The sequence below is a fragment of the Phascolarctos cinereus genome, unplaced genomic scaffold (assembly GCF_003287225.1).
Source record: "Phascolarctos cinereus isolate Bilbo 61053 unplaced genomic scaffold, phaCin_HiC Scaffold_2;HRSCAF=192, whole genome shotgun sequence".
Classification (NCBI taxonomy): Eukaryota; Metazoa; Chordata; class Mammalia; order Diprotodontia; family Phascolarctidae; genus Phascolarctos; species Phascolarctos cinereus.
Window position 1 is genome coordinate 213559217 of NW_027555625.1, and position 16828 is coordinate 213576044.

At 37.9% G+C, this 16828-nt stretch overlaps 1 protein-coding gene across 2 annotated transcripts in view; it reads right to left on the reverse strand.

Annotated features, from left to right (window-relative positions):
* The window catches only part of TTC27 (tetratricopeptide repeat domain 27), a 246620-nt gene that overhangs the window by 94938 nt on the left and 134854 nt on the right, over window positions 1–16828 (reverse strand). For both annotated transcript variants that reach the window (XM_020972342.2, XM_020972341.2), the window contains exons 11-12: window positions 8573–8668; window positions 3127–3249 (exon numbers count right to left, since the gene is read on the reverse strand). In XM_020972342.2, the coding sequence (XP_020828001.1) occupies window positions 3127–3249; window positions 8573–8668 (219 nt within the window). The remainder of the gene's footprint in view (window positions 1–3126; window positions 3250–8572; window positions 8669–16828) is intronic.

Below are 16828 nucleotides of genomic sequence, written 5' to 3' on the forward strand. Positions count from 1 at the left end.
CATAGTTAACTTTTGATTAACCAAGTGGGTGGTCCACTTAGGGGAGAAAGGCAGTGTGGTACAGTGAAAAGAGCACCTGGTTGGAAATCAGGAGATCTAGATTCAATAAGAGACACTGGATAAGTCTTTTAAAATATCTGAGACTCAAATTCTTAATCATTAAAATGAAAAGAGTAGACTGGAAAGGAATCTCACGTCACTTTTTTAAAATCTAAAATTATATAGATCTATAGTACCCCAGAGCAAATTTCTAAGTCCAGATTGGCTTTGCCATGATACATCATTCACTTAATTCAACTGCCCTAAAAAAAAAATTGGCATGCCCAGGTAATAGAACTAAATTTTGCTATTAAGGTAAATAAACTACACCAAAGAAAATATGAACACATGCCCGTTTCATAGACAAGTTATTTTTCATTATCTACTATTTTAGGTCACTTATGCTACTATTTTCTTGCTTTAGTGTAGCCAAGAAAGAGTTGACTATAAGGTAGGTGTAAATGGCTGAATAAGTAGTCTTCCTCCAATCTCTCTGCCAAGACCCTTGCCTCATACTTCACTGAAAAAAATGAGACCATTCACAGACAGCTCCCTTTTCTCCCCATTCCTCATCTCACATCTCCTAGATGGGTTCTGTCACTATCTCCATGTTCACCACATCTCATGTGATGAGATGGTTCTTCTTGTGAAAGCAAACTCCTCTACATACACAAGTGATCCATTCTATCCTATTTTCTCCAGAAGACCCTTTATCATCCCTTCTCTCACTTAATCTTCCATCTCTCCTTGTCTACTATTTCCCTACTGTCTAAAAAAAAGTCTATGTCTCTCTCGTCCTTAAAAAAAAAAAAACCTCTCACTTGATCCATACATCCCCACTAGCTATCATCTTATATCTCTCCTTCCTTTTGTAGCTAAACTTCTTGAGAAGGTCATCTACAATAGATGCCCTCCATTCCCTTTCCTCTACATCTATTCTTAATTCTTTACATTCTAGTTTCTGAATTCATTATTCAATTGAAAGTACTCTCTTGAAAATTACTAATGATATCTTAATTGCCAAATCTCATGGCTTTTCATAATCCTTATCCTTCTTGACTTCTCTGCAGCCTTTAACATTATCATTCATTATCTTCTACTTAACATTCTCTTCTTTCTAGGTTTTCCTAGACAATGCTCTCTCCTGGTTCTCCTATCTATCTTACTGCTTCTCTTTCTTCTTTGCTAGATGTTCATCCACACCATGTCAGTCAAGGCCTCTGACTTGGGCCTCTTCTCTTCTCCACCTATCTTATTTAACTTGGTGATCTCATCAGCTCCCATCATTTCAATTATCACATCTATGCAAGTGACTCTTCAGATCTACTTGTCCAGTCCTAACTTCTTTCCTAACCTTTAGTCTTGTATCTCCAACCGTCTATTAGACATCTTGAACTGGATTTGCCACTGGCATCTTAAACTCAACATGTCCAAAACTTCCCCCAAAATCCTCTCCTTTTTCTAATTTCTCTATTACTGCCCAAAGTACCACTATACTCCCAATGACCCATGCTTACAATCCAAGTGTTATCCTGAACTCCTCTCTCTCATTCTTCATATCTAATCTGTTCCCAAGGCCTGTCATTTCAAAAACTTCATAATATCTCTCATACATGCCCCCTTCTCTCCTCTGACACTGCCACCAGTAGGTGCAAGCCCTCATAACCTCATGCCTGGGGTAATGCAGTAAATGATGGGTTGGTCATCCTGCCTCAAGTTTCTCTCCATTCCAATCCATCCTTCATTCAACTGTGGAAATGATCTTCCTAAAACCCAGATTTGACCATGTCACCCCTCTATTCAATCAACTCCAGTGGTTTCCTATTGTCTCCAGGATCAAATATGAAATCTTGTTTGCCTTTTAAAGCCCTTTATAATCAGGCCCTTTCCTACCTTTCCAGTCTTCTTATCCCTTACTCCCCACCCCCTGTACTCTTTGACATAGTGACACCAGCCTCCCTGTTGTTCTACACACAAGACATTCCATTTCCCAACTCAGTACATATTCATGCCTGGAACTCTCTTCCTCCTCATCCCCACCTCCTGGCTTTCCTGGCTTCCTTAGTTTCAGCTAAAGCCCCATCTTCTACAAGAAGCATTTTCTAGTTTCCCTCAGTGCCAGTGCCCTCCATTTATTGACTTACTCCAATTTATCCTGTCTATATATGGTTTGAATATTGTTGTTTGCATGCTGTCTCTCTCATTAGATTGTGAGCTCCTTAAGAGCAGGGACTGGCTTTTGCTTTTCTTTATATCCCTAGCACTTAGCACAGTGCCTGGCACAAAATATGAGCTTAGTAAATGCTAGTTGACTTACTGTTTCATATTATGTTTTCTATCTTTGCAACCACACTTTATCCACTTTAAATTTCAATTCACAATGTTATTTGATTTCAATATGTCCATTTAGTTGGACAGTTATAATTTAACACCCGTTGATATTCTTTTAAGTCATGTTCATTTTGGGAGAGGAAGGAGGGAAATAACAATTCCAGCAACAAATACAAATGCTGCAACATTTTCCTTATTATACAACATAAGGGTGGAATTCAATACGCATTACATATTTGACAATTTGTCCTCCTCGAGAGGGACTGTCACACCCTTTGGACCTTCCCAAACTGGGCTTGCCAGCTATTCTGCCTCTCAGTTACCTCCCTTCTGTGTCTCACACAGCTGACTATACAACAGGGAACCTAGAGACATCAAGAAGGAATTGTCTAATATTTTGCATCTTGCATTTGTTGTTCTACATAAAACTGATGGATGAACAGTTAGAAAGGAAAATAAAATAAAACATAGTGGGCTCTAACTGTTCACTGTTCTTCCTGAAACTTTCAATATCTATTACACACACACACATACACACACACACACACACACACACACACACACACACAATGAATGGAAGTAAGCGGGAATATCATACTAAGAAAAAGGTCTGGAAGAGCATATTAAATAAAGATCTTATAGGAGTGATGGGCAATTGTGAAGAACCTAAACAGACACACCACATTGAGAAAAAAAACTATTTAGGAGATGCACAATAAAGTGTCACATCAATACAGATGATTTTTGGTTACATACCTTCCCATGATGTCCAGCTCGTTCATGACAAATGACGACATCTTCCCATATTTCTAGCTTCTCAAAGATCTGAAGGGCTGAACTAGTGCATCCCAATTCAAAAAGCAAAGTTGCAAGCTGACGCTAGGAAAAGCAAGTTAATATAAGTTAACATTTCTTAATAATGTACATGGAATGTCATGCATGGAACATTATGGGTGTGTGTAACACTCTGTGCATGTGTGTGCACATGTACGCCCACACCTGAGCACACATAAAAGCTTTAAACTGCACTAACACCTGTATCTCTCTCTCTCATACATGCATACACACACACACACACACACACACACACACACACACAAACATACACACACACACACCCCATAATGGTTTGACTAGGATACTTGAGAGAGGCTTATTATTAGTGTTATTTTTGAGTCAAGTGAATATTAATTGACATTCCCTGATACAGACACAGAACTATGTATACATACAACTATATATACACATATATGTGCATGGATGAATGTGTATACACATGCATGCGCACACACAAACACATACCCCATAATGGTCTAACAATAGTCCACTTGAGAGACTTGTATCTGGTATTTAAAAACTGTTAGCATTTATATAGCACTTCAAAGTCTATAAAGTACCTCACAAACATTATCTCTTCTTATTATCACAACTGCCCTGGGAGGTAGGTGCTATTCCCCAGATTTACAGATAAGCAGACTAAGGAAGGCAAAGGTTAAGTTATTTGCCCAGAATCACACAGGTAGGAAGCTTCTGAGGCTAAATTTGAACTCAGGTCTTTCTGACTCCAGGCCAATACTCTTCTATCTGTCTTTTCCTTTCAAAGAGATCCCATTTTAGGGGTAAGGCCTACACTGAGACAGCACCGTATCATAATCACTCTTTTCAGAGATGCCAATCAGCTCACAAACAGAAAGCCTCTTTACTAGAATCCTGTGGAATCTGACCTTTGTTTAACAAGCTCTTACTCCATATAAAGAGTGAAAATGGATCTATATGAGAAAACTGGAGGGAGGAAAGAGGATTGAGGGGGAAGGGCTGTCTCTTAAAATATTTAAGAGAACAAAGGAGTTTCAAATGCCCATAAGCACTTACATGCAGGTTGCTCCAAAAGTCTCAGTAGAGTTTTAACTATATAATTGATATTTATAGATGATAAGTGGTAGTACTATACTCATGGACAATCAGGTTACTCTTCAAGCCAACTCAAGCTAGAATTCCAGTCAAGAAGCAAGCAAAAAAGGACCTCTGGGAAGTTAGAAATGCTACATCCAGAGATGGCAAGAACAGGAAAGCTTAAGTGCTTTATTCATACAAGAGGAGGATTGTCAACCAGTCTACTTCTTCTATCACAAAAGCCAGTTGCATCTTATTAATGCAGCCTCTTACGCATAATTTTTTAAAGATGGAGTTTGGATTAAGATGCTGATTAGTTTTTCTGAACTGTTTTTTTGTCTTCTTTTTTTATTTTGTTACAAGGGATGGCTCTCTGGATGGGGATAGGAATATGTTAGGAAATGACAGTCTAAAAACAAAAGATGCCCATAAAAATTAGTTTTTAAAAAGGTTGTGATTTTAATAACCTGGTATGTAAACTATGCAGGTTCTCATGCAGAGCCTATTTATTCTTAACGTAGATAACAATCCCAAAAAACTTAGCTCATCTCCTTGTGGCTAACAAGTCAGAAAGGGCAAACCATAGTGTGCGATGAAGAGGGATAGAGTCCAAAAGCAAGGGAAGAAAAATAGGCAGTTACATAAAAATAAAAAAACTCAAAAAGCAAAGCTCCTTGGGACCAGTTAGCATAAGGTCAAATTCTGTAATGTGCTACATTTTATAAAATTTCCATCCACAATGGTGAAAATAAACAAGTTTTCGGGTTGTGAGGTATAAGCTGAGGTTCACATGAAAATGCAAGGTAAGTGAACTACTGTATTTCCTAAAGATTCTAGATAAGTGAGCTCACCACCCAACAATGATAAATTGATATTTTCTATACATTTAGTAAAACAAACTGCCCTAAATATTGGTACATTTATAATGAACTCTTAGCCCTCTTTGAAAATAACGAAACTTTAATTTTAAATAATAATAATCAAGGCTCAGTACTTTTACCTACATCAGTCTGACCTTCTCAAACTAACCCAAATCAATGAAGTTTTAATACATATTCCCATATTTTAAATTCACCCAATTAGCAGTATTTCTACAGATATTAGCCGTATTTTACAAAGTATTTTCAAATATATTCCAGAAGTATTCCTGGAGAACATCAACTTATTTAATGTTACAAATTCATTCCCATGTTGGGGGGACTACTTTTAAGCTCTGGAGGCTAATAAGTAGCCCTGAAAATGGAAGGAAAAAGGAAAGACAGGAAAAAGGGTGAGGTTCCTGAACAAGACACTCCTTCATCTTAGTGAGATCAGGATGATAATTGGCTTTTCTCTTCATCATCACACTCTTCCACTTAAAGCCCCTCCCTCATTATAACGCGGGAATAACCTAAGGTCTTCTAAGGTTCTATCAGTGCATCACAAACTTGGACAGGTATTTCAGCAAACTAGAAAGGCTCGGAGTAGCTTGCAACAAGTCCGGATGATGGACTATACCTCTGTCTTCCAAGATTAACCTCCTATTAAGTTCTGAGTAATTCATCACCAGGCTGGCTAGAGAAGGATGGATTTTTCAGCCACAACAACTTATGAAATTTCATCTTAAGGGGTAGAGGGCTTGCAGTCTGTCTTAGTACTCACATTGATGGCAGAATCCCTGAAGATCTAAAATTTCATTAAATTACTTCATGGATTAGTATGAGGACAGGGTTTCAAATATTTCTAACAAAAATTTAACAAGAAGGCTTTTATATGTTACAAAAATGACAAAACGATAAAAAGAGAGAAACCTGAAAGGGTATCGTTAAGATAAAAAAAGATTCTGTATGTATGAATATAGATATATAGACTGTGTATGTATAATACACACATAAAAGGTTTTAACTGCACTAAGACTTTTGGGACTCCTTATATATATCTTTCTCCATCTCTCTCTCTCTCATGCGCACGCACGCATACACACACACAGAGCCATTTATATATGCGTATTATATTTTCTACACATATATATTTCCACACATTTCCATATACAATACCTACTAATTATATATAAATTTATATATTAAACTGTGTGTACATATACATATTCACACACACACACACACACACACACGATTGTGGCAGTATAGGGGGTAACTAATCTGAAGTTTATAGTCTTAGAGAATTACCTTGTGATCAGAGGAGTTTAATGACTCATGAGTCATTATGTATGTATGTATGTATGTATGTATATACGTACGTATCAGAAGCAGAATTTGAACTCAGATCTTTCTATTTTCAAGGCCAACCCTCTATTCACTACACCATGGTGTCTCTCAGAGGTAAATATGGACTATTAAACACAATGCATCATATGGAATGGCCAGAAGGAACAATAAGTTATCCCTTTATGTAATATGAAGATGCAATATTGGGGGAAAATCATGATATTTTAAAAATATATTTTCAAAACCTGAATAGTGAAAACTGAGAACTAAAGCATTCATTTGGGAATGTGTTCTAAACAGATGATACAAATGAGTCTCTGAGTAAAAAGGATGGCTATGGCCCACTGAGATCATATCAATTATTCAATGAAAAACGGAGCATCAGTGATCTGTCTTGACTAATGCTGCACAATGGCCAGAGCCATGAAGGCAGGAATAACAATGACTTGGAGCAATGCCTGATTGTTCTAGATAGAGTCCAAAGAAAAGATGAACATTCAACAAACATAAGCTTTATGGTGCTTTTGCAGAGTTTGATATTTTCATCCTATAAGCCACATGGTCCAGAGCATTTAACAAATTACATAGTTCAGAATCATAAAGATGCCAAAAATCTTTCAGCTGCTAACTTAACACCTTCCTGATGAAAAGGCTATTACTTAGGGAATGATGTATTAAAGCCTTTTACTTTCCAATATTTTTTGCAGACTACCTCAAAATAAAAGGACCTCCAGCAAGCAAGACCCCAGGATCTACTAGTGTGTCACTGGACATTAAGAATATAATCCATATTATGAATCTATATTAAAGTACAGTGAACTGTCTAAATATATAGTGGTTTCATCACAAAGAAGCGACTGCCTGAATTCTGATGTATCTCTTTTCCCCCTAGAACAGCAATGGTTTCAAATGATTATTTTGATTACACTTAGATTAGAACTGTAGAATCACCTTGGGCATTTCTAAACTGCCCCTGCTGAGTTGAAAAATATATCACTCCATTTTTTTGGAAGGAAGGGAGGAACTCACAGTATTTAACCCAGGAAAGTGATAAATGGGAAGAAAACAGGATTAGGGAAAAGGAAACTGAAGTTCCAATCCTAGCTCCTTTACTAAGCTGTGCACTCTTGGAAAAGTCAACTTACCTCTATAAGCCCCAGATTTCTCAGGAGGAAATTGAGGAGGCTGGACTAAAAGATCACCAAAGTCCCTTTTAGCTCTATCATTCCATTACATTGTCAACATAACCTGCACCACTGGAAGGAAAACTGTGGGTGGTGGAAACCAGGGACTGCCACCCTCATTCAGTGTTTCTCAAACTGCACCAGGTATTCATACAGCTCTACATATGAGGTTCAGGCCAGGATTATCTTCCTACTGAACTCAGCTACAAGTACCATATACAAAAGTCCTATGCTCTTTTTTTCCTAGTTATCCCTCATGCTCATTTGCCTAGGTGATGGTTTATCATTAATATTATGGTACATATTTAATATGTTGTGATCTTACAAATAACCTTCCCCTCTTTCTTCAAAGAAAAAAATTCTTTTTGATACATTGGGAATAGTATAACTGAAATGTGACTACATCCGCAGAATTAAGCCTTAAAAGTACGAAGTTATTTGGAAAATAAATGCTTGCAACAAAACAGGATTAATATGAGAATAGGGTTTTTTTTTAACTCTTATTTCACTAAGATTCTGCAGACTGTGATTTTAAACAAAACATTAATCAGGAGTAACAGTTATTCTCTTTTTAAGGCTAGATGTCCAATTGTTTCAATTAAAACTTTAAAGGGGCAGCTAAGTGGCGCAGTGGATAGAGCACCGGCCCTGGAGTCAGGAGGACCTGAGCTCAAATCCGGCCTCAGACCAAACACATGACACTTACTAGCTGTGTGACCCTGGGCAAGTCACTTAACCCCAACTGCCTCACTTAAAAAAAAAAAAGAATCAATTAAAACTTTAAAAATTCAAACATGGTAAATTCTAACTAATGATTCAACTTAATAATTCACAGCATCTGAGATCAGTGATGTCTAGTGAAATTTAAGAAACCTCTTAAAGTAATGTCAAAAAAAAAGAGGTAGTGCTGAAATTAACCTGTATAGCCCAGCGTGTCGGCACCTGGCAACAATAGAAAATCTTCAGACGTTCCAATACAGAAGTATTCTTATCCTCAAACTGGTCTGCAAGAGCCTGCAAACAAAATAACAATGATGCAAGGTTAGGTAACTTGTACCCAGGGAAGACTATTCTAATAAACATGTGACTTAAAATTTAAAAGCAATTTAACAAAACCACAAATAAAACACTGACTAGGGAAAAAATGGTTTTATTTAACTGCAAAAATCCAGTTCCTCAAAGGCATATTCAAGATAGCTAAAGAACATCTATTTTTGTATCTGTTAATGTAAATAAATTCTAATTGGCATTTCCATTCCAATTCTAATGAGTACTTTCTGGAATAAGTAAAATCCCATTGACCAATTAAAGACTTAATTGCTTAAGAATATATTTCTGTTTATTGATCATAAACAAAAGCAGATTATCCTGAGTGCACAGTTTTCCTCAATATTACTGAAATAGAACTTTGACTAAAGCAGTTATCATATGTGTAGTTGGAGTGGAAAAACTGGATGGCAGATGAGCAGAGGACTCATGTGCAGCACACTCTAGAATAACACATGGCCATGGAACATTAGGAAATTATACCAACAAACAGAGCAGCGTGGCACTGAAGCAACCTTTTTTGAAAAAGCACTGCACCTCTGCAATGCCCTAAGGGGTAATAAGTAATTCAAACAGCGACCAGTTATCTAAACAGCAACTACAGCTGTAATGATTTTCACATAATCTGTGTTATCAAAATTAATATAGCAACCCTCTTTCACACACACACAAACACAGAACAATATCACCAGGATCACAAGGAGCTTGGATCCAGCTTCACAACGATATTGTAAAATTGGTATGTTATCTTTTCACCTCCAAATTCCTACAGACCTTCACTCAACTCTGAATCATTATGACATTCTTTGCATAAACATCTTTTATATGGCTTGACTGATTTAATTTGCCGCATGGCTACAAGTCTGTCAAGACTGTGGTCTCTGATGGATTAAAGTCATCCAAAGAACAATGGAGAGGTGCTTGGTGGGTGTAAGGAGACTGTGACTCATTACCCCATCCCCTAAAAAATGGAATTTGCAAAAAGAAAGTAAAAGATGTCAACAAAGAAATGTGAAAGTGAAAAAAACAACAACAGATAATCATGCTAGTCATGTGGCAAGAAGAAGGGACGACCTTTAGATAATCACTGTGTTTCACTGGTATCTTTACAATGTCAAAAGAAAGCAAGGAAGACCCTCAACATGCTGGCTGTACTGACTTATACAAATTTATGGGAGAGCATGGACAGGGGAAGCTATGGATGGATTATAATAGAATTACTGGACAGAACATAATAGCTCCATTGGAATACTGAAGATTATAGGATCATGGATTTAGAGCTCAAAGAAACATTAGCAGCTATTAAGTTTAACCCTTTTTAATATAGATGAGGAAACAGAAGCTGATTTGAGTAGTACTTTCACAAAAGGTATTTGAGGCAAACTCTGACAAAAGTCTTAAGTGACATATTCATCTCATCACAACTCTGAGATACTTTCTAAAACATTAAGGGGTCAATAAATTAATAAATGCTTCTTGGATTGAATACTCACACCAATTTTAGAGTTGTAAAGAACCACAAGGGGATAGTTAGGTGGTATAGTGGATGGAGCGCCAGGCCTGGAAGTCAGGAAAACTCATCTTCCTGAGTTCAAATCTCATCTCACTTTTACCAGCTGTGTGACCCTGGGCAAGTCACTTAACCCTATTTGCCTCACTTTCCTCATACGTAAAATGAGCTGGAGAAGGAAATGGCAAACCACTTTAATGCCTTTGCCAAGAAAACCCCAAATGGGGCCATGAAGAATACATAATGAAGAGCTAGACACAACTGAACAACAAAAAAGATAAGAAATTTTTTTAAGCAGCTAGGTGGCTCAGTGGATAGAGAGCCCAGTCTGGAGTCAAGAAGAGCTGAGTTCAAATCCGCCCTTAGTCATTCATTTGCTGTGCAGCCCTAGACAAGTCACTTAATCTCTTTTTGCCTTAATTCACTCAAGAAGGAAATGGCAAACCACTCCAGTATCTTTGCCAAGAAAACCCTATACAGGGCCACAAAGAGTTGGACACAACTGAACAAGTACAACTAGGTTTTCTAGTCTTACACTCACATTTTACAGTTGAAGAAGCTGAAGGCCTTCCCTTCCACAAGCCCCCTCCTTTTCTCATCCCTTTCCCCTCCTGCTTTCCTGCAGAGTAAGATATATTCTATATCCAGTGTGTATGTTATTCCCTCTTTGAGCCAGTTCTGATGAGAGTAAGGTTCAAGTACTCTACCCTCTCCCCTCCACTGTAAAATCTCTTTTGGACTTCTTTTATGTAAAGTAATTTATCCTATTTTACCTCTCCCTTTCACCTTCTCCCAGTGCACTCCTTTTTCTCACCTCTTAATTTTATTTTTTTAATATCGTGCCATCATATTCAACTCACACCCATAACCTCTATCTATGTATACTCTTTCTAACTGCCTTAATGAAAAAGTTCTTAGGAGTTACAAGTATCATCTTCCCTTGTAGGTGTAAACAGTTTAACTTTGTTGTTGAATCCCTTATGACTTTTCTTTCCTATTTACCTTTATACTTCTCTTGAATCTTGTATCTGAAAGTCAAATTTTCTAGTCAGCTCCAGTCTTTCCATCAGGAATGACTGAATGTCCTCTATTTCATTAAATAGCCATTTTCTACCCCAAAGAATTATATACAGTTTTGCTGATTCTTGATTGTAATCCTAGCTCCTTTGCCTTTCAGAATATTATTCTCCAAGCTCTCTGATCCTTTCATGTAGAAGCTGCTAAATCTTGTGCTATCTTGACTGTAGCTCCACTATATTTGAATTGTTTCTTTCTGGCTGCTTTCTCTTTGACCTGGGACCTCTGGAATTTAACTATAATATTCCCGGGAGTTTTCATTTTGGGATCTCTTCTAGAAGAGGACTGGTGGATTCTTTCAATTTCCACTTTATCCTCTAGTTCTAGACTATCAGGGCAGTTTTCCTTGATAATTTCTTGAAAGATGGTGTCTGTACTCTTTTTTTTTTTTGTTCATAGCTTTCAAGTACTCCAGTAATTCTTAAATCATCTCTCCTTGATCTATTTTCCAGGTCAGTTGTTTTTACAATTAGAAATTTCACATTTTCCTCTATTTTTTCATTCTTTTCATTTTATTTTATTGTTTCTTGATGTCCCATGGAGTCATTAGTTCTACTTGCCTGATTCTAATTTTTAGGAATTATTTTCTTCAGTGAGCTTTTGTATTTCTTTTTCCATTTGACTGATTCTACTTTTTAAGGAGTTCTCTTCAATGAATTTTTGTACTTTCTTTCCCATTTGGCCAATTCTGCCAATTTTTCTCATCAGTGGGTTTTTGTGCCTCTGTAAAACCTGGCCTATTCTGTTTTTTAAGGCATTATTTCTTCATTTTTTGTTGTTGTTGTTGTTCCTCTTTTACTAAGCTGTTGACTCTTTTTGTATGCTTTTCTTGCATCACTCTCATGACTTTTCCCAATTTTTCCTCTACCTCTCTTGTCTGATTTTTAAAATCCTTTTTGAGCTCTTCCAAAGCCTGAGACCAATTCATATTTTTCTTTAAGGCTTTGAATACAGAAGTTTTGACTTTGCTGTCTTCTTCTGAGTTTTGTGTTTTGATCTTCCCTGTCACCATAGTAACTTTCTATGGTCAGGTTCTTGTTGTTGTTGTTGTTGTTTGTTCACCCTATTTCTTGACTTTTGACTCTATATGTTAAAACTGGGCCCCACTCCCAGTGTGGAGGGGCAAGCTTCAGGTTTTTTTGTGCAGCTATTTTCAGAGCTAGTTCTGGGAATCTGTAAGTTTTCAGTTCTTCCCAGGTGCTGTGATCTAAGGTGAGGCGTGTTCACTACTCTCCTGGCCTGTGCTCTAATCTATGAACAGTCACAAGCATTCTTTTCTACCTTAGAACTGTGACCAGAGTCTCCACTTCCCTGTGGCCAGAAATTCTGGCATGCTAGTGCTCCTCCTTGCCCTGGGACTGCAGCTCAGGACTGCGACCTAGGACCACAACCCAAATCCACAGAGAGACAATGAAACAGAGTACCACACCATGTGCCAGCAAAGGGACCTCTGTATTCTCCTTCTGCCCAGGTGTCTGACCCTCTTACTGTCAGTGGGCTGAGAGGTCTGAAAAACGCCACTGTTGCCACTGATGCAGTTACCCCCAAGGCCTACTGCTGGTTTGCTGGGACTCAGCCTGTTACCGTGCAGCTTTTGCTGGAGCTGGACTGCACTCCACTCTCACCCCAGTGTGACAGACCTTTCCTGCCATCTTTCTAAGTTGTCTTTTGCTGCAAAATTGTTTTACCCCATACTTTTATGGATTCTACCACTCCAGAATTTGTTTTCAGGCATTACTTAAAGTTATTTAGAGGGGAATTTGGGAGAGCTCAGACAAGTCTCAGCCTTTTCTCCACCATCTTGACTCTATCCCCTAGAGATGCTTTCAATTGCATAAATCATCTCGGCGCACACATACAAAATCTAGTAGCTATTTATTGTTCTACGTAAGGTATTGGCTTTTAAGATATAACAGTTTAGCTGCTGAAAGGAGCAGAAAAAGTATTTTGGTATAAAGAAAAGAAATTAATCATCTTGGGGAAAAAAAATAAGGTAATGTCCCTTTCAGAGGTGAACAGTTTCATAACTGAAAGTGGAAAAGAACACTTTTGTTTAATAAAAACTGCTAAAAATTAATGTGTTTAAAAAAACATAGTTTTCAAGTAAGATGTGAGCAGTTTGGTTTCCAAAAAGGGCAGAAAATAAAATTTTTGCATAAATAAAAGTCATGAATTATCTCATAAATTTTGCATATAAACAGTTTGGTGGATGAGCAGCGCAGAGAAAGAACTTTTATTTACTAAAAACTCACAAAATGTCAGTGTGAAGAAACACCATTTTCAGAAAGACAGAATATTAAGAGGACGGGTTCAGGCTCTACCAACAACAAAGAAGGGAATGAGGAATTCCAGAAGCTGAAATGAGAGAGATGAGGAACTAACCAGGATAAACATTCATACTTAAGTGATATTTGTGAGGAGGGCTGGGAGCTGCCTATATCATACTTAACTGAATTTATACACCACTTTCACCATAAAATATTGTGCATAATTCTTAATTCTCAGTGTGAGACAACACTGATTACATCACTCTTTTGTCCATCCAAGAAGTCTTTCGGTTCTTCAGTGAAATACATTCAGAACAAATTAAGACATAACGAGACTTTTAAATCATCTTGGTCAAAATATTTTGAAAGTTTTTTGGCTTTCCTTCATAGAAACTAAACAACAAAAGGGTTGCATAGTTCTGTCCAGTATTCTTTAGCTGGTGGAAAGTTTGGAGGAATGAGAAAAAAAAAAGAGGGAGAATGACTTCTAGTTTCAAACATATGGTTATAATATTGGAATAAAGAAATCACTGAATTATTTCATGAAAAAGAAAAAAATACATACCTCATACCCTCCAATATACAGGGCCAGGAGGAGAATTCTGCTTATTTCTTAGTCCCTACAACTCTCTACATTCTCTCCCTCTGCCACCATCAGGCATAACCTCAGTTCTTGAAGTTCATGCCTTTGATTATATAGGCCCAAGTAGATTCTTTCTTCTATTACCTCCCCATCTACAGGTCACTCACTCTCCCTACTTCCACAAGGACTTCAGCATTTGCCTCACAGTAGTCTGCCTCAAGAGTTGACCACCATCTCTGATCATTTCAGTAGCCCCACTGATGCTCCCTCTCACATTCTGGCTGGCCAGGTTAATATCCTCAGTGCTCCAAAACCTTCATCTCTGCCTCAACCACCAACAGAAGGACACCTTAAGCCATCAATTAAAATGACTATCTCTTAGCTGATTATAATCTCCCATCTTTTTGCCTTTCCCAATCCAATCCAATAAGTACTTATTAAGTGCTTACTATATGCAGGGCACTTCATTAAGCCCTAAGGATACAAAGAAAAAATAAAAAATAACCATGCCCTCAAGGAACATTCTATGGAAAGCAAGCTGTTCCCACCACCCTCCTGAACTTGTTCCTAGCCCTGAATTTCAAGCTTCTGGTCCATCACTCCCTGCTGTCCTCAGTTCCCCACCTTCAAAGCTCCTAATCCTATAGTGATCCAGTTTACCAAAGCACTGTCTTTCCCCCTTGAATTCCTAATCCTCTTTGTCCTCAAGCTGCATATCTGTTGCTCTAATCCTTCTTTTCAATAAAGACTCAGTTCATCTGGTACTTCCACACCTTCTGCTCCCCATCTACTCTTGTTGAAAGCACTCTCTCCTTCCTCAAACTTTTCTAAAGCAGTTTATGTGTATTTCTCCTTCCCCCACCTTTACCTTCACCTTCAATCATGTATATTATACTAATTTGTGTACATGCACTCCATAAAAGTCCTATTCTAGGATCTCATCCTGCAGTGGATATGATCCTGGATGCTCAAAGGATAATGACCCAGGAATAGACTACCTGCTGCCTAAGAACATGCCAAGCTACATCACCAGAAAAATGGCCATGAGGTGATGAATTCTCTGGTTATGAAGACTCATGAAACAGAAAGAATACTAAACAGCCCTCAGGCCTGCATGGTCCCCTCTAATTTCCAGAGTTACTACTGGAAAAATGGACAAAAATAAAAATAGGAAAGAAAGGGAGCTGAAGATACCATTAATTTCCCTGATTTTAAACCATCCACAAGCAGTCTATTAGGACCTCGAGGAGCCTAGAACTCCTACAAACACCACAGTAAAGTCCTAAAAATTCACCAGATGAAATAATGAAAAGAATCAGCTATAAACTCCTTTATTCAAGTGAGGACTACACAAATAGACTGCCAGAATCCTGCAGAATTTCAGACCAAAGACAAGCTAGGGTAGGTGGAAGGGGAAGTGAAACAGCCCAATTGCACAACAAGAGACAGTCAGAGTAGCATGCCCACTACAACCAAACCAAGGATCCCATCCTCATCTGCAACAGAAGATGGCCAGACAGGCATGCTGACCAAACATGGAGCAACAAAGTAGACCAATCTGTTTCAGACCAGGAACCAGAGAAGGATCACACAGAGACACAATCATCTTATCATCATTTGAGGCAGGAGACAAGGCCAAATGATTCTTGCAGAAAGTGGGGCCTAGACTTAGCCACTAACCTGAGAATCTAGCAGTACCTACCCATTCTACCTAGGAAAAGGGGAAGGAAGTTCAACTCATGAGCTGCAGCCTACAATCCAAAAACTGAGGCTGGAAATATGAATGAAGAGGAAAAAAACACTATACACAATGAAGAAATATCTTAGACTGAGAGAAGCCCAAGAGGTAAATGCAGAAGACAGCAATGCTATAACCTGTCTTAGTAACACCTCAGAGAAAAGAAAGTCACAAAGACTAAAGGTGTAACTGGAAGAAATGAAACAGAGATGAAAATGGCAAGTGAAAAAAAGTGAAATGGCAAGGAGAATTAATACCTTAAAAGAGGTGGTGGTAAGCCTTACTCAAGAACATGACTGTTCATGTGAGATCATAATCTAATCAACAAAGCTGATGCCTACTAAAAGAAAGGAACTTTGTCTTTCCTGAAGAGAAACAGTACAGTTTCTTGATATATCCCCATTATAAATGAGACCAGAATGTTATGAACTTGAAACCACATCAGAGCATGGAGAATTAGATAACACTTCAGCAGCTCTCTAGTCCAGCCCATACTCAAAAATGAATACCCACTATAACATATATACCCAACTAGTGGTCAATTCAACCTCTACCTGAAGACCTTCAATTTGGGCAAAATCACGAATTACCAAGATAATCCGTTCCACTTTGGAACAGTTTTTTAATTGTTAAGAATTTTTGCTGACAACACCTTAATTTGCCTCTTCACATTTTACTGTCACTGCTGCTGGCTTTGTCCTATGCAACCAAACAGAACACATCTAAGCCCGCTTCCACATGGCAGACCACAGCTACAATCCTCCACACTCGCAAGTCACCTACTCCTCAAGATAAGAACATTCCAGGTTTCTTCAACCATTCCTTACAGATTATGTGGCATGAATTCAGAGACTTTTTTCTCTCTGTGTTCTCTACGTTTTACATGCATATATACATATATGTTGTATTATATATGATTATGTGTATGTATTATATATGATTATGTGTATGT